Here is a 23,195-nt window from a genome sequence, read left to right as displayed (position 1 = left end):
AGAGGAGCTAAAATATAGATCTAACCCTGCATGACAGATGCTGGGCCTTTACCATCCATTAATGCCAACGTGGTAATGGAAGGTGGCTATTATTAGCAAAAGGCCTCCAGTCAGCCTGCCATGATATTGTACTCAGCTCGAAGAAATCCACACTCAACACAGATGTCACATGCCTATCATGGCCTTTGTTAGCTACACGTGCATTGCTAATTACCCAGCGAAGGCTGTCAGGTGGAGTTAGGGACATTCAGTACATGTTATTTGGACTCAAACATGGCTGCAGCAATAACCACCTTCTTGTTAATGCAGCATGTGTGTTTATCAATATCATCAAATGCAGTATCTCAGGAACATGGATTATTATTAATTTGTCCAAATGACCCTTTTTTGAACTGTAAGTTTACTTCAAGGATGATATTGCTGATTTTTGGTCTCAGACACTTAAATACAAGGATCACATACATTATTTTACTGCTGATCATTTTCCAGAGCTTGCAACACGGTTGCAGTTAATGTTTGAATATTTGAGACCATGTTGAGATGGGTGCTCTGTTGCAGTGAACATTTACAAAGAGGAAAAAGTGTAGAATGGATCATCTGACCGTGTTTGTGGAATGAAGTGGGTGGAAAAGCTGTAGAAGAAGAACAGAGCTATGGGATAAACCAGCAGTTCACTGGTACAAGAGATCAGTAGGTGGAGGCAATGTGCCACTTGTTTGTTTGCCAGCTCCCAAAGAAGAAGTTCAGTTGTTAGATGTTCAGTGGTAAAGTGAAATACTAATATAGTTTCACATTGTCAAATTACAAATTTAATAAAGGTCAGAACAACAATACAGAGAATATAAAATGTTGAACTTACAGGTGCCACAAAGGTGTTCCTTCAAAAAGAAATTGAAGCACAGGAACTGGAGTGCATGGAAAGTGCATCAGTGCTGTGACATGATGAGCAAATCTGTCCAGGACAATGTTCAAGACTAGTTGGTCCTGACCTTGGTTGTACTGCTCCTGTCTTTATTCTTCATTTCGAATCGTCTCTCCGTCACTGGCTGCCGAGTTGTTGAAGTAGGCAGTGTTGCCGTGGCAAAGGTTCGTGTGTAAAGAACGACAAGAGGATAATTTTCACACCTTTCCACAACTGACAGGCAGTGTGGAAAACTGACAGACCGTCTGCTGTAGGAATTTACAAAAATCATGGGACACTTTCCTCAGACGCAGCTGAAAGCTCCGGGGGAAATCTTACATCAGTTACTAGATCATTTCCAGAGATTTCAGCTGCATCATCTGTTGATATGAAAGCCACAATATGCGGCTGAAATTCAGTAAGTGGACCCTGAGTTAAGAATTTATTTTTTATCAAAGTAGTAAAGTTGGATATCATGAAAAGGATAATATTTGTGGCAGAGTAATACATGCAAAGCTTCGGGGAAACCAGCATGTGGTTTGGAGTCACTGTGCAGGCGTCACTTTTTTTTCAAAGTTATTTAGATTTAAAGAGTTGCTGTTTAATGATCTTGAGTCTTAAAGGTCTGAGTCTCACAGAGACATCTGGACATCGACCAAAGAGAGAAATGGCTTCAGTCTAAGCAGCTGTTGTGCAAATATTGCTTACATATGTCTAGAAGCTTGATAATGAGCATTTGAGACTAGAGGTGTTGGGATTTACCAGTATTGACGATTACCGTGATATTAAAAAAAGATTAAATAAATATTGATATTGTGTTAATCATACACATATGATAATTTCATGATGGCAGATGTTTGGCCTTGTAGATCTTTTGTTCATCAGATTATCAGGTCGCCTTTTTAACCATTACATGTAATTGTTCTTTTTGTATGTTTTTGCACAGTTACAGTTAGTGACTCTCTTTCCACCTCCCTACACTCGTATTTGAGTCTAATTCATTTGCCAAAAAAGAGACTAAAAACAAAACAAACAAAGTTAAAGATGAATTTGACAAATAGCCTCATTATTATTATTATTATTATTATTATTTCAAATTTTCTACAGATATAGCAATAATATCGTCATCTTGAATTCTTTTGGCCACGATAATTCTGTAGTGAAAATCTGAAATTATGACGGTCCTGTGTGAAACCCTATTTAGAAAGTTGTGCTACAGTAAAAATGTTGGTGCATCTTGTTATGTTATACTGGTAAATGCTCTGCAGCAATATTAAGTATGTGCCATTTTTAGTATGGAGGGAAAAATGTGAAATAATCACTCTGTTCCTGGTAAACTGTGAATTAACCGAACTCAAGTATATTTACAGCTAATACTAATTACATAATTACTATGATCCATCTGTTTAATGAGTGTTTTACAGCTCTCCTCAGGCAGACTTTGTAAATGGGTGACAAAAACAAAAGTAGTCCTCTGATGCACAACATTGCCATGCAGTCAGTGACGTGCTGCTTCAGTGTGTGTCACATAGAGCAGGTTTCTTACGTATCAATGTCAGGATCGATTCTCTATTTTTATTCCTCATCACACAGGACACATGCAGGTTGGGAGTGGACAGAAGGATCACTGTACTGAGCTGTCTCCATTGATGAAGAGCCATGATGCAGGAATAATCTGTTATCTGCTATTGAGCAGCCCAGCTAGCTACTAATACATCACAGGCCCTGACATGTCCTTCAGTACCCAGGAGAGCTTCCTCCCAACTGAATGGGCCACAGTGCACCACCTTCACATTTATCCTATTAGTCTTGATATTTCTATATAAAATGCACATGTATGGATTCACCAAATCAGTGATTCAATATTTATTTTGATTTTGAGGTCAGATTCATTTTAAATTAAGCATTAAAACGCCACAACATTAGAGAGGAGAGGACTGTGTATAGAAAAATCTTGTCATGAAGTAAATGAGCCATCAACAATCCAAAATGTGTGTTCCAGTTTGAAACGCAGCCCACAGATTGCAAAAAGAGATGATGAACGAAGAAACCGAGCTGCCTCTGAAAAGCACAAAATGTTCATCCACCCAACTGTCCATCACGTGTCCCTGTTGCTCTTGTATGGATGTGAGAATCCACTGTGCTCACTGGTCGTCTAAAACACTGTTATATAAACCTGTCAGTTGCCTGTTTGGGGAAAACATGCAGCACAGCCAATAAATCAAAATAGAAAAAAAATGTTTTAGACGTTTTTATCTCCTTACATGGAAAATATCGGTCATTTATAAACCTTGAAAAGTGCTTTCCTTTATCAGAGATATTATCATTAAGTGTATCTAAACCTTTGACCTGAGAAAAGCAGAATTGTCAGTGTGAGTTCTTCCATTAGGATCCACAATTTCTCAACAAACACTTCGGTTCGGACCAAAATATCTCAATAGCTATTAGAAGAATTACCATGAAACATTTATGATCCCCAGAGGATGAACCTTACCTGCGTTGTGGTCCTCTGACATATTGTCGAGCACCACCAGCTGGTCCAGGTCTTATCCAGTGAAAGTCTCTCCGCCTAGCTTTGCCCCAAAGTTTCACGCTAATTAGCAAATGTTAGCATGATAACACACTAAGCTAATATGGCAAAACATGCTTGTCATGGAGCAGAGAGGAAAGGCTCGAGAAACCAGGGCCCTATTCCATCGAGGCAGATCTTTCCCGGCTTACATCACTGTGGCTTATAGGATTCCCTGCTCAGTAACCATGGTAACTGATCCTGCTGAACTAGCCCTCTCCGTAGCCGGCTAACTGTCAAGCTTAACTTAGCTGTGTTGCAATGAAATCCCAACAGGCGGAAACAGAATCCCAAAAGACAAAACACGTCTGTGTTCAGAAACTTGGGTCGACCCCCCCTCAAAGAATAGTTTAATGCTTTTTTCCTTCAGCCAGAAAAAACATTATTTTTTAGTGTGTAGGCTGTTTATGAATTATACAGGATAGACTGACATGGTTATTTATGTAGAAGTTGTACATTGTGCATTATTAATAATGTAGGCTATCAATCATATTCATGTATTTTATAATAGATAACCATCTTTACCTTCAGCCCAAAATCTAAGTGAATGGATTGACTATTAGCATGATCAATCTGCTGATTATTGCCTCGTTACCTATGATGGTTATCGTATAACATAGGCTAACAAAGGCTATAATATAGGCTGCAGTTGGCAATATACAACTGAACGTTTATTGCCTTTATATTCTGATCACAGTGAGAGAAAGGATGACATGCAGGTCAGACTCAAACGTGCCACTGAGGTTATGATTGACTTTGATGACATGCGCTCTGCCAGGTGAGCTACCAGAGCGCTGTATTACTGACTTTACCTGAAGCAGGTGAGCACACGTGTATTTTCTCACAGCACACAGACCTCTTCAGTTACTGCTCATTGATAAACTTCTCCAGCCCACCTGGTTTGGTTTTACTTGACATTACTTTATTCATGTATTATGATTGACTATTGACTATGCTGAGAAGATGATGGCTCTTGTTTCCCTCTTCTTTCTGTGACATCATCTAGGACTGTTCTGGGCTGCTTGTACAGTCTGTGTTTGCGCATAATGTAGCTTGTTCAAGCCTGGTTTGAGTTAACGTTGACTGGGCACGGCTAAATAGTGAAAGTCGGCGTTAATTCTAACCAGGCTTTTTCAAGTAAGTGCAGATTTCCTTAGTGACGTTGATGGAATATCCTCCAGGTGTGTAAAGCAAGAAAGAATAATTTCAATTTAAGAACAATTAAGTTCTCAAAATACAAAAAATAGAAAACTACAGAAAATAATTTCAAAACTAGGGCCCTTTAACTTAAACTGAGGTCAACTAAACAGCAAAGCTCCTCAAAACTGACCCAACACAAGAGGGTTTATATAGACAAACACTAGCCTTGACAGGAATAAACAATTAACTCTATCTAAAAAATTTACCTTAACACTATAAAGGATTTAAATCAAAGTATTTACAAACAAATTAACTGTCAATCGAAGAGAAACAAAACAAAACTTAAAGTCAGAAATTATTTAACTTGAATGGATCCGAAAAAGGCAGACTCCCCTCCTGGCCCGAGCAGTTGGCCTCCTCCACTTCCTGCTTGGCAGCCTATAAGTGGCCTGCTTTTTCGGCGCCGCTTCCTTCTTGCCAGGTGAGGACTTGCCGGATTCATGCAACAAAACAAAAGGTACAAGATAATTAAAGCAGGTAAAAATGTTAAGGACAGAATGTTAACTAAAATGCGTGCACTCAATTTAGAAATCAAATCAAACCAATAAAGTGTGTGCTGTATGAAATCAAAAGACTGTGTACTGTCATTACTTTAAAAGTTGAACAAAAAATACTTAGCATGCTGACGTTAGCTTTCAGAGTTCATGGTGTGAGTCAGTTTTCAATCCGTTATCATAAAAGGCATTTGTCAATTTTCTTTAAGTGCAGTAATGGATTAAGTAACTACTGGTTTCAGGAGTTGTCATGGGTGTCATCGGAGCTTTTCATTCATTGTACATCATAGTTTTCTAAATGTTTGACTCTGATGAAATATTATATATAGAATCTCACTTCTCCAAGAAAACGTTTTGCACGCGTTGAGTTGTGTCTCTTTGCTGGTTCTCCCACTTGTCTTGATCTCGGTGCTGTGCAGAGCCAACAGTCGGTGCTGCAGGGGGGCTGGTGTCCAGTTTGGCTGACGGGCTGCTGTTGTAGATCTCTCCCCACTCTCTGTCGAATCTCGCTAATGAAGTGGACAGATTGATCAGCCTTTGCTCGTGTTTCCTTTGCAGTCTGTGTTGTCAGGGAGGGGACACTTAAGGGGATTGCATTGCTTCATTTTATGCGGAGGCTCTCTCCAGATGACATGATGTTTGTTTGTTGATTTATATCAGTGATCTGAGGTTGTTGTATTTCCTGTGTATCCTCAAGGATACACCAGCCTGTTACCTGTCTGTGTTATTTGCTTTTAAGTGCATTTTAATGACAAGACAGTTCATTTTATATACGGCTTTAAAAGTTTAAATTAATTCTTCGTGATGTTGTTATTCTCTCTCTCGTTCACTTTGTTAGGACTGAAAAACCGAACCAGGAAAGCCCTGGGTTTACGAAAGAAAGACAAGGATTCAGACACAACGTGAGTTTGCTGAGACACACACTTGTAACACAATGAACATGTACAAGTCTTACAGCCATTACAACTTTGAAAACAACTTGAAAACTGAAAAAATCTGATGGGAATGTAAATGAATGAGACCGGGTATCAAACCTAAATTTGTATCTGATCTTTTTTATTTTTCATTCCCTGATGAGAGAGTTTCTGATTTAGATTTTATTCAGGCAAAGTTCTCATATTGCTGCTTGTGTTTGGATATTTAACATTTGAGAACTCTGACCCTCTTTCTTTTTTGATTGAGAAGTATGTATTTCTCAAAATAAGGTATTGAAAAAGTATTGTTTTGGAATTGGTACGGCAGCTCATATTAGCTGATACCTCAGATGGAAAGAGAAAAATTCACCTGAGTACCGTGAAAACATTTTTCCCCCTCTCCTGTCGCCTCACACAGGAGCTCACCTGACCAAGAAGGAACCGGAAGTGGAAAGAAAGGAAATGTATGTACATTTCTAAAAGTGTCCTTTCAGTTGCCTTTGAAAAGATTTGATGCCATTTAAGAGAAGGAATCATACAAATACATTAAATGATAAAGTGCTAATTGATATTTTTATGTACAACTGCCACTGATTGACATTGTGTTGCAACAAAGTTTTGTTGCTGCCTTTTAAAGGATAATTCATGTTCTTTTACAACGTTGGTCTGATTTTTGTTATAACTCTCTGATGAGTCTGAGGCAAGAAAAATGAGTGGTCATCATTCACACAGGTTATTAACAAACCAACCGTTCAGCGAGTTTACCTGAACCACTTTATTCAGAAGTGAAACAAAAACATAAGCTCATTAAAATGTAATAATTACTCATTGCACAGGAAAAGTGTGTGAACACAGAAGTACTGTCGCTCACAGTTGAGGAAGTCAGTCTGTAAATTGTGGATAAAGTTTTGCTTTTGTTTTCTCTTCTGGATAACTTTGGCTAACCTGGGGTTTTGTCTAAAAACCTGTCTGATCATCTGACTGCTTGTGTTTTTTGCCCTGTGTAACTTATTAATAGTGATTTTGCTACATTCATATATCTGAGTAATTCATTTTTGTGTAGATTAATTACCAACAGGAATGATGGCCAAACCCCAAGCTGTCACAGTCAGACTCTGCCTTTAATGATCCAGATTTTATTTATTTATTTGTTTATACAATAATGTGCACTTGCACATTTAATGCTAATATTATTTGTTAACTTAAATGTAAAATGATTCTCTTGTTGTTCTGTCTCATCTCCATTTTGTTGATAGAAAAAGGCCAATGGGGCTCCCAATGGTTTCTATGGGGAGATTGACTGGGACAGATATGTAAGTATGCACAGCCGACTCCTTGTTTTGCTCATACCCCTTATTTCTTATGTTTTTGACCCTGCAGCTTTGTGCATGAAATATACGTGTGCTGTTGCAATCAGTGTCGTGTAACGCTAGGTTTTAAATTACTGAGTAAACAGTGCAAATAGAGCGATAGCTGCATATTCTGTGAGTCAGCAGGAGCTTCGGCCAGGAAGCTGACTGTCTCAGGCAAGACATCTGTGAAATCTGATCCACATTTATATGCAGAGCTGGTCAGAGGGAAGGTTTTTAGCAGAGCCTCTGTTACAGTGTGTGATGGACTAGAAAAGACTGTCACCCTTCTCTCTCTCTTGCAGGCCTCCCCTGACGTGGATGAGGAGGGGTTCAGCCTCCGGCCCGGTGACGAGGGCGATGATATCCTTTTAGTGAAGAGTAGACGCAGTGACAGGAGCAGTCTTGGGACTTTTTTCTCCTGCACAAACTATCGACCCGTTTGGCTGAGTGACTTATTGGATGAGTGTTTCTCAGCATTAAATAGGCCAAATCAATTGCCCCTCCTTTTCTCGCCACATCACATGTGTGTCCCTGCAGTGGCAAAAAAGAAAGGAGCAGGAGGGCAGCCGGTGAGAGCCACATTACATTTGGATTGTCACTGAGCCACAGTTCTCATTAACGAATGACCCGCAGTTCACTGGTATTTTAAGTTTTTGCTCCCGCAGGTGTCAGCAGCTGTATGTTTGAATTGGATTCATAGAGAGCTGGCACCATGGAGACTTCCCCTGAGAACGATGATTTAGCTGAGACAGTGTCAGTTAGCAGAAGATGGAGACACAGAGCGAACATCTCTCTCCTGTGCTGCAGTGCCGCTCTGCACACGAGCAGTGTGTTTGAGACGAATTTATGTATTTTAAAAGGATATATTAGCTTCTAATGCCGCAGAGGATTGAATTAGTCTCCTTCTCTCGTCTAACATGTTGTACTTATTCTACTTTGTCCTTGACAAGCACTCACCAGCTTCCAAAGGAAAGCACTTTTTCTCCTCCAGTGACTCAGAAGACGACGAGGACAGCAAGAAAAAGTTTAAAATTAAGATCAAGCCACTGGTGGCGGACAGTGCCAAGTGTGTCCCTCCATCTATGGACGAGCTAAAAGCCTCAGTGGGAGGCCTGGCACTCTCTCCATCTCTGGTGAGCGCTGCTGATCAGCACTCTTGTTCTACTATACAGTACGAAAGGACACACACACACACACACACACACACACACACACACACACACACACACACACACACTGCATTTTTAGATCTTGTAATAGCTGTTGATTTGTATCACTTACACTATGACTCATATCTGTTTAACTCTCTCTCTCTCTGTTTGTCTTTTTATCTCCTCACTTATCTGCTGTCGTCTTGTAGAGGAGAAGTCCGGTAAGCCTGTCACACATTTTCATCTTTGCATCACCATCAACAGATTGCATGGCATGAGCGTACTTAATGGAGATGCTCTATAAAGTGTTCCCTCCTATTATAATACACAAATTATGTATTCACCTTTTTCTGCATGCTGTCTCACCCTCAGTGTTTGTGATCTTCTGAGGCCTAAAAAAAAAATCACTTCTTTTTGTTACTTCAGTTTTTTTTTCTGTTTAGCTACAGCTTTACTTGAACCTGTCTGGCAAAGCGTCTGTGTTACATAATGCACAGTAATCATAACACACACACACACACACACACACACACACGCACGCTAAGCTCCAAACCTACTGATTTGGTCTCAGTGGAGCTTACATGCTGAGCGACCTGCCACTTGCAGCGTGCAGCTCTGTGTGTGTGTGTCGGTTGTAGGTGATGCTGGTACTGTCCTCGTAATCTCCGGGGTGTTATGGCTCATGTTGCATTATTAAGGCTTTGCGGTGAAAGTAAAGAGGTGCGGTGTGTGCAGTTTAAGTTGGTGTCCATTTTGACTGATTTGTCACTCACTCTCTGACCCAGGTCTGTTCTCTCTTCCTTTTTGCTGGTCTCAGAGACGCAGCCCGGTGAGTTGATCACTCCATCTGCTGGCTGTTTTGGAAGCAGACAGCCTGAAACAGCCTTGATAGCCTGACCTGTTTTAAATCGTGCAGTGCAGAATTTAACAGAATACTCAACAAACTAAAAGAAAATCCATCTTTAAACAATGTTGAGCAGAGTCTGAAATATTTTTCTTAGAACAAGTGAAAAGTTTATATATAGTATTTCCCATGCAAAATAAACTTCTGTTCAGGAAATTGAAAATGTCTGTAACTTAGAAAAAAGGAAAAACGATAACAAAGCATTGAGTAGAAGAATAAAATGACAGGATGATCACACATACACATTTTTTCACTCTGTTTTTTAAATCTGTATCCTTAATTTCTCCTTTGTTTTGGACTGTTTCTTTTACAGGGACTGATAAAAAGGAATTTGTCCTGTAAGTACATCAGTTAGAACATCGTCTTCTCACCCAACCTCAGTTTTACAATGAAGCAGTGTATTTTTCCTGTAGACATTCGGTCAAACACAAGAATAGGTGCAACTTTTTGTGTTTCTCTTATAGGTGAGGAGATCGCCAGACCCAGACGCTCCACCCCTACTCCAAGTCCTGCCCCTGAGATGCTGAGGTCTGACCACAAACAAACTAAATATACCTTCCTATAAGTCTGTCTGTTATTGGTTCCAGTGCAGATGTGGTACAGTGTGAACTGTAGAGCAGGAATCAACACCAATGCCAACAGGAAGTAGTCATCATAGTCATAAAAATCCTATTAGGAAAAAAAACTGACCAATCTGGCAGTTACTTAATTATAATCCATTTCGTTTTAAGCTGTCACAGTTCATTGTTTTCCTTTTCCTTTCGCAGTGACAGGCTCTCACAGAACGTCCCTGCCTTCTTTGGGCTGCCTTCAGAGACCAAATATGCCAGATATGATGGTCTGTCCCTCATCACCAGTAAATAATTCAAAATTAATGAGACAGTAGTGTTACACTGAGGTGGCGCTGATTGTTTCTTTGTCATTACCTATTCACAGTGGTTCCTACTGATGTATGGGTAGACTCAAGACCGCGGTCAGAATCACCGCTGAGCAGAAGTTTCCCGACAGGAGGTGAGCTTCATTGTTCCAGGAGTTACATCAGTGTATATTCATTCTGTGAAGCTGAACGGAGCTGAACTGTCGTCCTTGTTGCAGCTCCTCCTCCGCTTCCTCCAAAAAACATTCCATCGAGAAGTCAGTACGGCTATCCTTCAGACTCCGCTGGAGTCATTGCAGCTGATCTACCCAATGGAAGAGCAGCTCGCAGTTCAGCCCCCATCTACCTGAACGTCCTGTCCCCGGCCTCTTACCGAGGCTCCCCGGGCCCCGACCTGGACGACGTGTTTGGCCCCGTTGACAGCCCACGCACCAGCGAGGAGATAGTGTCACCCAGATGGGTCACTTTCCTTGATGAGAGACCCCCGCCGCCAGATGAACCCGCTCCGCCTCCGCCACCGGACTCTCCTCCCCCAGACACGCCCTCCTCCACCCCCTCCACCCCCTGCCTCTCTCCCGGACCGCCACCAAACGAGCCCCCGCCTTCGCCTCCACCTTTTTCTCCTGGGTCTCCTCCTCCTTTCTCGCCACCGGACTCTCCCCCCTCCATTGTGCTCGGACCTCCTCCTCCGGATGAGCCGGCCCCTCCACTGCCTCCTGACTTCTCTCCCTCTAATTCGCCCCCGATCTGCCTCGACGACGAAGCGATCGATGAAGAGGTGCTGCAGTTTGCAGAGTACTGTTCCTCTCCCGTCCCCATCAGCCCCGTGCCCCCTCTGCCAGCGGAGCGGAGGTCCCCTCGGCCAGGAGTCATTTCTCCCCTGGTCCTGGGGGGTGCAGGAGGAAAGAGGACTCCAGAGGGTGCGTACCTGAGAGATGATATCCCAGACTTCGTGGGCTCGCCCAGAGAGTTGACACCGAGCTTCAGGGGAACGCCACCTCCTCTCCCGCCAACCACCTACAGGTCTATTATGTCTTCCCCGGGGCCCTATTCAGGCAGCAGTGAGTACTCTGGGCTCTTTCTAAATGTTTATAATTGCCAATTATCCTGCTGTAATACTGAGAAACCTGGTGGGAAGAAGATAAACTTTGTCTTGCTTTGATTGAAAAAGTGGGAATGATGCTGCCATTGGCGCTGCCAACAATCCCACAGAGAAGCCTGAAATGCAGATCCTCTCTGATCTGTTTACCTTTTGTTTGGTGTTAAGATGCAATCTGATCCAGCTACAGAAAACTCAACATCTCATGAAGAGCAGTAAATATAACCCTTGACATTTTTGAGTGAATTTTTGAACTCGAAAGCAGTTTTACAAGCTTGTAGTAAATGACATACAGCTGTGACCCTTTGAGTGTCTTTCCTTGCTGGGAGCAGGTGGTCATGGTCAATATGGCCTCTGAGCAGCAGGTACTTCTTCATCCTCTCATGGGGAAATGGGGTCAGACTTGATGCCACAATGAATCACTATGGCAACGTGGCATCATCAGATGAGGGCCGCGTCTAGCTTGTTAGCATGCTAACAAGTTCAGTAGAAGAAAAGAAGTAGAATAGAAACAAAACAAGAGCTAACACTGACGCGGCTTTCCAACTCTTGGCGAATAAAGGAATGAACTCGCCTCTTAAACTTGATTTCTCACCTCAAGTGCCAAATGTGCAGAGCTATGACTCGCCAGGCAATATCTTTTTTCTTTTTGCCATTGTCTTTGTAATAACGCAAGAGGTCATACAGCTCTTTATATGTCTCTTTATATAGCTCTTTATTTTTCTCAAGTAGTCTCTCCTCCTCCATTGCACACACACAAGAGACAGCGATAGAGACATCAAGAGGTGAGGAGAGGGAAGTTGAGCTGCTATGGAACAAAACAGCCTTTTCTCTGGGGAAAAAAAAAAACAAACAAATTTTCAGGGGCAGGTGTGGGGGTTGTCCATAGAAAATAACAGGGGTAACTGATTTGACGCATGCTGTTTGGCAGCAGTGTGTATTGGCCTTTAGTTGTGGTCGGCGGAATATTTGAAATAATTGTGAAATTGAAATAAGAAATATGATATCACAGCTTTTCAGACAGTCAAACAGAGCTTTGTTGAGCTGACGGAAGAGAATGCAAATTGAATTTTCACAGAGCGCTACGCTCTGAATAAATAGAAATGTTGTTGTTGAATAAAAAATCTCTCACTGTGATCTGAAGGCAGTGCTAACTACAGACACTGGTATGTGCTGCAGGCCCCTCGTCTCCAGCTCGTCCTGCCACGCCTCAGTCTCGAGGCAGCCCTGTCCCTCCGCCTCCTCCTCCTCGACCGTCCTCGCGACCAAAGCTGCCTCCTGGGAAACCAATCACAGACCTGGTACGTGTGAAGTGTCCTCTCATTCCTCTCTTTGCCTTCCTCTCCTTTGACATTTCATTCTGTTTAAATGACATAGGTGAATGAATTCTGTGCGAGTCTTTCTTTTTCTTCACTCTCACTCAGACGGCAGATTTACAGTATGCGTCTTGTCTCCAGACTCGGCCGTTCAGTCCGCCAGTTTCAGGCAGCCCCCCGCCTTTCGCCCCCCTGGCCCGGGCAGAGAGCTCTTCCTCCATCTCCTCCATTACCTCGCAGAGTGCAGCGTCCACTCCAACTTTAGGGAGGGACCTTAACCTGGCCACCACAGGTACACTACCAGCAAGTCAACCTGGTCTTCTCATTTTTCTTTAGTGTCACATCTCAGTCTGAGTCCACGTTGTCTGTTGCTCATCATTGTGTCCTTTCCTCACGGTCCTTTCCCTCTCCATTATTCTCTCCTCACATCTCTGCTCTCTCAGAGGCCTCACAGCCTCTGGTATGGTTTGACCACGGCAGGTTTTATTTAGCTTTTGAAGGTGAGTCGAGCCACAAAACGCTACTGTAGTCCCACCAGTGCATGTACCGAAAGCACCTGCCCTGTTTCTACCTGTGGTCTCGTCCACGCTCATGTCCACGCTCATGTCCACCAAGCCAAATTACTGCTGCACACGCCATCCCATGTCCTGCTCACTCACCTAGAATCCACATTCAAAATGGAGGGTTCAGTTTTGCTTTTGTTTGTTTAGACTCCCCTGTCCTCTGCGTGTAAACCATGGCTGAACTTTTGAGCAAACAAGGAACAACCGCAGAGTATAGATGTGGTTTAATGTTTTTTTTTTTTTTTTTGCGTGCGTGCGTGCGTGCGTGCGTGCGTGTGTGTGTGTGTGTGTGTTCAGGATGCTCCAGAGGACCCAGTCCCCTCACCATGGGTCCCCAGGACACTCTACCAGTGGCAGCTGCCTTCACAGAAACCATCAATGCCTACTTTAAAGGCGCTGATCCCAGCAAGTACGCCCACATTTTCTCTTTTGGACAGTGTGACATTACAGATGCACTCGCCAATTTATACAGTTTATAATTTTGAGTAGGAAGGTGAAGCACTTTTATCATAATGTGCTAAATAAAGCGAAAGGAAAAATAAGATTTAAAAGTTTTTGGAGAGGCCGAGGAGAAACTTTTATGGTCTCTTTTTAAAGACTAATAAAGTGGATGTGTTTCCGGTAGCTACACAGACACTTTGCACTACAACCTTGGATACTAAAGACATTCTGCGAGTGTATATTTTTGTTCAGTACATTGTCCGAGTTGTGCCTCTTCTCTCCCTCTGTCCCAGATGTGTTGTGAGGATCACAGGGGAGATGGTGCTGTCCTTCCCTGCAGGCATAACCAGGCATTTTGCAAGCCACCCGTCTCAACCCATCCTCACCTTTAGCATCAGCAATTTCAGCCGACTGGAGCAGGTCCTCCCCAATCCACAGCTGCTGTGCTGGTAGGAAATTGCATGCTAAAGCCTGACTTGCACCCTAAACTATATGAACATAGGTCACGACGTATCTTCAGAAGTGTCAGTTACAAAAATCAGTTGATAAAGAACTGGAAAAGCAAGAACTACTGGTAATTGTTTATAATAAATAATGCATTATAATACAGTCAGTATCTAATTAAAGATTGTCTGAATCAAATATGTACCTCTCATCCCTTAGTGATTCCACAACAGACAGTGTAGACACCAAGGAGTTCTGGGTAAATATGCCAAACTTGATGAGCCATCTGAGGAAAGTGGCTGAACAGAAGCCTCAGGCAACATACTACAACGTGGATATGATCAAATATCAGGTATCTACCTATATACTGTATCTGTGTATTGTATCTATCTATCTCTCTCTCTCTCTCACTCTCACTGTCTTGTGTTTCTGTGTGTCTCAGGTGTCAGCAGAGGGGATCCAGTCCACTCCTCTGAACCTGGCAGTGAGCTGGCGAGGTGACGCCACCAACACGGACCTTAGAATAGACTACAAATACAACATCGAGGCCATGGCCGCCCCTGTGCCACTACACAACATCAACTTCCTGGTACCTGTGGACGGAGGCATAGCCAAACTCCAGGCCATGATCCCACCTGCCACCTGGTGAGGACTGTTCGCAATGTTTGACATGGTTGTGCAGCGAGGTGAAGGTCAACCTAGGACAATCTCCTGCCCCTAGAAGCTATAGATATATACTGTCTTTATTTGTTTGGTGGAAATTGTATATAACTGCTGACTCAATGGCCAGTAATAGAGATAAGTATTATTATATTGTTTTCTTTGTCTTTGTTAGCATGGACATAGACCTAGGCTTGATTAACTTGCTATGGCTTAATGCATATCAGACAACATGCCTTCTGTAACGTGACAATGATTTCCCCATAAAGGAATCCAGAGCAGCAGACGATACAATGGAAGATTCCCAGCCTCTCTCACAGATCTGAAAATGGAGGTGGGTGTTTGTTTAACAAGGACATCTTAGAAGAATATGACAAAAACAATCGGCATCATCATATTTTCACTGTGTGCTGCTGAATTTTAAAACCAAAATCTCAGTTATAGTATGCAACTCTTTGCCGGTATGTTGTAGGTTTGTTGTCTGTGACAAGTTACTTGGTCCAGTCCCTGCCCCATCATTTGTCACTCATGTTGACAAGCTGCCAACTCTGAAACCACGTGGGAAATGCACGATCAATACCCTGTTTTTTATTCTACAAAATGTACGTTTATTATCTTGTTACACCAAGTAGATTACTGGACTTACAGCTATCCGTGTCCTGCAGGAGTAGGGGCTCTGCTGGGCCGGTTCCAGATGACAGAAGGTCCCTGTAAACCCTCCCAGCTGGCAGTCCAGTTTACCAGTGAGGGAAGCACACTGTCAGGGTGCGACATCCAGCTGGTTGGCACTGGCTATCGGCTATCGCTGGTCAAGAAGAGATTTGCTGCAGGTTGGTTTGAGTATCAGAAATCTATGTGACTTTTGTCTCTGACTGTCTTTATTTTGAAACAAATTGATTGTTTTTCACTCCCCTGACATGTTTCATTTTGCTTCACAGGGAAATATTTAGCAGATAATTAGTGGACCTGTTTGTGAAGGGAATCAAGAGAATCAGTGGCTTTTGACTGTGAAGACAATGGATCCATCCCATGCTACGTGCATTTGAAACTCTCTCTTTAGCATCCATTAGAATTAATGGTTGAGATTAAACAGAATAAGAGACCATAACACACACACACAGGATATTTGAATTTATAACATCATATTCAGTAGTCGGACTGCTGCTGAGTTTATGCAAGGTAATACAATTAATTAGTTTTGTGCAATTGGAAAACTTATGGGCTTACATGGAGTAAAATATAGGAAAACCCTGATTCTTTGTTCTTGTTAACATATTTGTGGATTCATACAGTGATCCAGCCTTATTCATTTCAGTTTCTTTTGTCTAACTGGTTGTCATTGCAAATGCACTGTAAAAGATAATGTGAATAGATTATATAATATTAGAACAATCTTAAACAAGGTGGAAAAGAATGGAAAATGTAAAAAAAAAAAGGAAAAAAAAGATAAAGTGCAGTATAGGATTGCTTTGCATTTGTATTCTAATAAGTTATAGATTACATGGTAATATCTGATTTACACTGCCATCTCAAATCAGATTTTTTTTTCTCCACCATGTGTGGCCAATCTTTATTGTCGTCTGAGCAGAATTTGTGTTTCTGTTTAGATGAGCCTTGGACATGTCACAGCCCATTCTATCAGTCTCGATTGGTTGGTTCACAGTTCAAAATGACCTGCAGCACTGGACTAACATCAGCACACTTAATCTGAAGGTGCTTTTCGAGTGGAATTATATCTGTGCCTGAATCCTGATTGCATGATGGGACATTTTGAGCGAAGGAAAATGTTGTTTGCAAGCACATAAATTACATTTTGTAAATAAATTGTCATCATGGAAAGATTTGATTTGAGCAAACAAAACTATTCAGTGCTCGATTAAGATGCTAGTTTATTATCTCCACATTGAACGCTTAAACTTTGCAGCCCATGGCAGGCAGCGGTTTTCAGCAAAAAGGTTGTAATAAACCTACTGTACTCTACCTGCCCATCACTAAACAGCAGACAAAGTTAACAACTACCTGGTGAACATAGTGCAGCATTTGCCTGCTAAAGAGTCGCATATATTTCCCTCCAAAAACCAAAAACAGAGAGAATTACAATTACAGTTTTATGAATTACAATGATGATTATAAAACTGTGGCTATGTACTTTGACAATTAAGAAGGTAGCTTAGTTAGCTACCGCAGAAATTAGCTAGCATCCTGGCTAATCGGCAAGCTAACAGAGAACTAACTAACTTTCAAACAGAATTTGAAAACATTTTTATGAAACTATGTACCCAACACAGTAGAAAACAATGATGTGTGGCTGTGGTGTTTACCAGTCTCGGTATTTCCCTTCTTTCCTGCTAACCGATAATTTTCCTCGCACTCGGACTGGAGACAAAAAAACTTAATGTTCTTATGTAGCTAATAGCTAACATACAAATTAATTTATTGAGCACACAATACATTTTTGTTTGCTCAAATTAAAGTATTAGTCCTTGTGATAATTTCTCAACAAAATATATTTTATGTGCTGGAAAACACCTTTTTCTGTGCTCAGGATTGAAGTACATTTATATTGCCATGCTTCCACACATGCAGCCATTAACACCACCTCTGATGGCATTTTGCCATTAACGGGTCATGTGAACACAGAGCCGATACCGGCAGTAAATCAGTCATGGCAGTTTGACCTGCTGAAGAACAAAAGCATTACACTGTGGGCAAGTGCAATGCTGACATACATCAAATTTCTCCCATCACAGGACTTTGGTATTTGTGGTGGGTCAGGTTTCACAACAATAAGGCGATACTTGTGTGAATAACAGAAGCTGCTACTTTCACTGGAATAGTTTGGGTAAATTATTCTGTTAAATGTTACAGAATGTGTGTTTGAAAGGGCCTTAAGATGTTATATACATGCGGAGCCAGATGTGAGTGCCATACCAAGGTGAAAAGGAGCTTTAAGTTTCAGGAGAAATACAGAGGGACCTGGGCTGACGATTGTAGGAGTTGCCTTCGATGCTGCTTAAAAACTTGGCCAGTTCCTATGACTGTGATCTTTGATAGAGGTCTTGACGAGGATTATTGGGGACATCTCAGTGTAATCAAAAGAAATGTCTATCAAGAAAACGGCACTATTCATGTCCCTGTGTTATTTTCCTCCTTTTCCACCGTGTTGAATAAATGTTTTATCATTTTCTAATAGCAATATTTAAAAACTTAAGTGTAAAAAGTGTACATAAAAAGCTATGTTTCAAATATTTCTCTGGGCATATGGATGTGTCTGTGATTGTCTCTTGGTTAATTGATGTCAGCACTCATAATGCATTAGGTTCTATGTAACAACACAAACACTCTCCTCATCTATTGTTTTACATGTGGGTTTCTTGTACAAAAAAAAAAAAAATATTACTGTTGACTAATAACTCCAAATGGTGCCGCATGAAATCTGCATTTGTCCATCACCAGTCTTATCAATGCAATACCAATTATCCATTTCAATAAGGTCATGATACGTGTTATTGTGTAATTGTGCAATGAGAGGAGACTTTTTGCCTTCACTTAAACCTCCACTCTCTGTTTTGCTGTCGATGCACCTTCAAAAGCTCATTGTCAATAACTTTGGCATGTGTTCATTGATATTCCCATTCCATGCATCTAATATTGGTGTTTGACATTCTCCTGTGTTTGACCTGCACACAAAACACACCTTAAATTTCATTCATAAAACAATCCATGGCTTCATGTCATATGTACACATGTTGATATGTGTTTGATCATCACATTTTATAGAATGTTTTGATGTGTTGACTCACAGTTTGGGCCTGGGTGTAATATTACATTTAGTTCTTAGAAAAAGAAAAAAAAAAACACATGGTTCTTTCAGTTAATTGAGAGCGAAAATTCACAGTGTTTCTGTTAACAATGCTTATATTTTTCTTTGCCTTATTTTTGAACATACACTAAGTCCTCCAATATCAGAGGATTTCTGTAAGTTTATTTTTTCTACAACTTTTTGGCTGTATTCCTTTCACTGTGTTAGACACAGAATATGCAAACATTTCATGTAAATTTCCCATCCAAAGATTTTGAAAGTAAATATATGAAAAAAATCAATATAATGTAATACCTGTTTTACTTGGTAATAAAGAAGAGGAAATATGATACCATTATCTCTCGCTCCTTTGTTCAAAGATACAAAAGTATATTTTCTATACATGTCACATTAAACACGAACATGTAAAATCTCACAAAGTAAAAGTATGGAAGGATTTCTTTGCCAAAATTTGCTTAAAGCAAGATCATGTTATTTTAGACAGTGACACATTCCTATTAGAGTAAATCACTAAATCTGATTTCCACTGTTTTTCCAGGTACGTATTATTTTATTATTCAACATGATTTATTTAGGAGTTTATTAAAGCCTCAACCGGTTCAACTGCACCATCAAAGAGGCATTCTGACAAAATTTTGCCAGGCTTGTTGGGAAAGTAATCTAACAGTAAGGTCCATTTAGTCAGTCTTTATTTATTTTATTTATTTGTTTGTTTATTATTTGCAGCATTAACATATCTATTTTGGCTTGAAAGACAAGGTTCAAAGTCAATTCCTGACCTTGGAAACACAAGACATAAGGATATGTCCTTAATGTGCCCTGAAAAAAAGGAAATTTTAACACTTTCAATACATGATAATCATGGTGTGATCGAAAGCTCCGTCCATAACAGCTATTAAATAGACCTTTTTGACGATACAACTATTGTTTTCATGGTAAAAAATTATGTTTTTTTCTTCCAGATTCCATGGTCTTTATCAACAGATGGGGTGGTGAATAATGTATTAGTAAACTAACACGTAACCAAATGGAGATGAACTGACAGCTGAGCATCTGCTGATCAGTTTAGGAAAACAATGAGATGTTGTCAAAGCTTTCGAGTAAAAATAAATATATAGCCTAGTTACACAGTGGACCTTTTAAGGCAATCTGCAGTCACTTATTTCTGCCCCATTAACCCCATTACCGTTCTGTTCAAAGGAATGCATTTTATTAAGCGTTGCTGTATATTGGGTAAACTTTAAATAAAGGGCTGATTTGTTTTAGCATTTGTAAGTCTCCTTGATTTTTAATTTGAATTCATATATATGTATTAGGTGAACCTGGATGAAACTGATGCAGTATAATGGAACAGGCCTTTCAGTAAATCCTCCTCCATGAGAATTATAATGTTTGGTATTTGCTGAATCTGTTTGAGAAGTGTTGGTTTATTTTAATGGTCAGTGTGGAGGCTGTAATTGTGGTAATGTTTAAGTGTACTGAGAAGTGTTCCTAATAGTTTGTCAAGTCTAATTCCTATAAATGGGATGGACAAAAAATTAGGAACACCTCTCAGTATAGGGTTAGTTTATATACAGTGGTGGCCAAAAGTCTGAGACCAATCTCCCATGTAGCCTCACATATTAATTTCAAAATAAGTCTCAAAAAGGTAACAGGTAAGGTATTTCATAAAAGGTCTTACAAGCTATTGTCTATATGTGGATATAGTGATATAGCTTTATTGCAGATCAACATTCTGTTAGGACATGTACATGTGTGCATACATGTCTTGCTATGGTTGTGGGGACAAATCTGGGAGACAATGGGAAGACACACACACACACACACACACACACACAACACACACACACACACACACACACACACACACACACACACAGACAGAAAGACAGACAGTTGTTCTTTCGGGCTGGAGATTACCGGTAGTCATGTTATTCGTCTTTTGTTTTAGGTTAAGTTGGGTTTAGGTAGTCTAGGAGGAAGCTCTGGGAGCGACGGCCCAATGCGTGGTTGGCCCAGCGTTTACCTGTCTTTTGTTTATTTTGGCCAGTCCTTTTTGTTTTCGTTGGTTTGGGTCGATAAACTATGACTTATTTTGGGGACATTTCAATAAAGCTTGGGTGAAATGTTATTCTTGTCTGGTGTCCTTTTTACATATGTTGCAGCCTCCTGCCCCTTTTGGGATTTATTCTTGGAGGCCGTAACACACACATAAGAGAGATATTACAGTTCAGACTGGACAGTACAACAGTAAATACAGCAGCAGACATATTGAATTTACTTTGAGGTTCGAGCTACAGGAACTGTTCAACCATCATAGCTCTCCCATAGACTGTAATACAAATTCAGAAGCTGATAGCAAACAGCAGGTCTCAGGTCTCAGCAGGTACTAACGCAGTATCCGGGCAGAAATTGACAAAGCGTGTGCGTGTGGTTGTGTACAGTGGTGTAGTCTACTTTATTCTACTGGAGCTAACTGCAAACTGTAACTGCCATCCCTGAAAATCTTCCTCAAAAAAGGTCATACAAATTCTTTTAAATCCCACAATTTCCAACCTTCATTGACAATTTGTTATATCAAAAATATAGACATTTTTTTTGTCTTGTATCACCCAGTTTTAGTGTAATTCTGATATCTTTCACGGTTTCTGAGGATGTGATGGGACTACCCTCCACCTCTCCCTTTGACTGCAATACAAATTCAGGAGCTGATTTCCAGAGAAAAGCAGAAGTGACCCTTTTTTTGTAACTCGCTGGTGTCACTCATGGCTGTATATTTTAAACTATTGCATATTCCTGGCTCTGTATTACAAAATATACATTGGGTTTTGAAAATACAATAATATTTGCAAGGAAATAAGGAGTAGTTGATATTTGATGCAGTAGTTGCAGAGGAATTAGTGAGTGCACTTAAATTTTCTGCCATTTATGCTCACACTGATCATTTAAGTGTGCTGTACTTAGTTGAAGCACCTGGTAGTGAAAATTCATGCAAAGCTGTACAAAATATATATATTTTTAAATAAGCATAATGATTATGGCTGTGCAAGTGTTGCAGGTCTTTTATTTTTGTTCAAATGTTTTGCCCATTTTTTTGTTATTTTCTCATTTTCAGCCTATGATAATATTTTTTGTCGTACAGGAACCCTTCCTTTTTATTTATTTGTGTGCACTCTCTTCCACTTTTTCAGTTAGTACTACACAAGCTTCCTAACTCATTTCTACCATCAAAGAGAGTGAAATTAGAGGTGTTGAGATATCTTAGAAAAAATGTAAAAACTATGCAAGGAATTAATATTGGTTTGATCTCAATCACGAGCTGTGGCTACACACTTGCTAATTGATCATCGCTCACTAATTTAGGAAAGGTGATGTGTTGGACAGTGTATAAGATTGTTATTTAGGGCTATTCAAAGATCTTGAGCAGGTTTTGTACTTGTAATAATACATCTTTATACTATTACAAACATGACAAAATATTATCAGAAGTGAAAATGTTGTTAGCTTATTGCCTGTTCACCTGCTTATTAATCTGTGTCGCTTCTGTAAGGACGTGTACATGTGTGTATACATGTGTTGCTATGGTTGTGGGGACACATTTGTGTTTGAAACCATCAATATGAGGTTATTTTGGCCAGTCGTGACAGCTCCAAAAGCCTTTTTGAAGGACACCTGCAGTGACTGAGGCCAGTGTCAAGATGAGTCTCTACGACGTGAATGAAACTGAAAGTAACGTCCTTTGTAAAGGTTGATACGTGAAGAGTGAAGCACACGCACCAAGCAGCAGGCAAATTTTATTTTTGTGTTCAGACATTGACAGAAGCTCTAACTCTTCCATTGTCTTTGTGTTCACACCCTCTGCAACTACTGCCTCACTCACATTGCAGGTGTGTCGCACTGTGATTGTTGGTGGAAAGACTGTGGAGGAAAGAGGTGAAGAGAAGAAAGGAGGACAACTTTTTCTATCTTCATTTATAACTTTTAATTGACATTATTTATTATTATTATATTTTATTTGTTGTATTTGGAGTGGTGCTTGTCACCTGATGTCTCATGATGATCTCAGTCCAGTGTTCCCTGTCTTTTAGCTCTGTGTTTGGTCTCCACCAGCTCCTGAGGTTGAGATTAGATGAACAGAAAAATAATTCTGATAATGAATTAATCGTTTCAATGATTTTTCAAGCAAAAATGTTGAAAAATGTATTTTCTCTAATTCTAGTCTGTGTTAGGATTTGCTGTCTCTCATAGTAGACTGAAAATCTCCCAGGGTTTGAACTGCTGGTCGGCCAAAACAAGACGTTTGAAGAGTCCCTGCGAAATTGAAATGGGCATGGACAATTTAATTAACAGTTAATTGAAACAACAACAACAACAACAACAACAACAATGCCCATTGGAATCGATAATGAAAATAATCGTTTGTTGCAGCCCTACTCAGGACTACTTTTAGTGTTAATTAATATCACTGTTGAAAATTGGACAAGAGG

General features: G+C 40.5%; 1 protein-coding gene across 1 annotated transcript in view; it reads left to right on the top strand.

Annotated features, from left to right (window-relative positions):
- sgip1b (SH3GL interacting endocytic adaptor 1b) overlaps nt 1–19,039 on the top strand; it is a 48,573-nt gene extending 29,534 nt beyond the window's left edge. The window contains exons 6-26 of the mRNA XM_056392558.1: nt 6,003–6,066; nt 6,497–6,542; nt 7,335–7,391; nt 7,733–7,790; nt 8,388–8,563; nt 8,791–8,802; nt 9,399–9,410; nt 9,799–9,823; nt 9,950–10,013; nt 10,253–10,323; nt 10,422–10,496; nt 10,581–11,423; nt 12,641–12,762; nt 12,919–13,069; nt 13,638–13,749; nt 14,075–14,230; nt 14,445–14,577; nt 14,668–14,870; nt 15,155–15,219; nt 15,551–15,715; nt 15,824–19,039. Coding sequence (XP_056248533.1) covers nt 6,003–6,066; nt 6,497–6,542; nt 7,335–7,391; nt 7,733–7,790; nt 8,388–8,563; nt 8,791–8,802; nt 9,399–9,410; nt 9,799–9,823; nt 9,950–10,013; nt 10,253–10,323; nt 10,422–10,496; nt 10,581–11,423; nt 12,641–12,762; nt 12,919–13,069; nt 13,638–13,749; nt 14,075–14,230; nt 14,445–14,577; nt 14,668–14,870; nt 15,155–15,219; nt 15,551–15,715; nt 15,824–15,846 — 2,633 coding nt within the window. The 3' untranslated portion in view covers nt 15,847–19,039. The remainder of the gene's footprint in view (nt 1–6,002; nt 6,067–6,496; nt 6,543–7,334; nt 7,392–7,732; nt 7,791–8,387; nt 8,564–8,790; nt 8,803–9,398; nt 9,411–9,798; nt 9,824–9,949; nt 10,014–10,252; nt 10,324–10,421; nt 10,497–10,580; nt 11,424–12,640; nt 12,763–12,918; nt 13,070–13,637; nt 13,750–14,074; nt 14,231–14,444; nt 14,578–14,667; nt 14,871–15,154; nt 15,220–15,550; nt 15,716–15,823) is intronic.
- Nucleotides 19,040–23,195: the final 4,156 nt, after the last annotated feature.

Source organism: Seriola aureovittata, chromosome 12 (genome assembly GCF_021018895.1).
Source record: "Seriola aureovittata isolate HTS-2021-v1 ecotype China chromosome 12, ASM2101889v1, whole genome shotgun sequence".
In the NCBI taxonomy this organism is placed as follows: Eukaryota; Metazoa; Chordata; class Actinopteri; order Carangiformes; family Carangidae; genus Seriola; species Seriola aureovittata.
The sequence above is the reverse complement of the archived record's forward strand: the minus strand, read 5'-3'. Positions and strand labels throughout refer to the sequence as shown.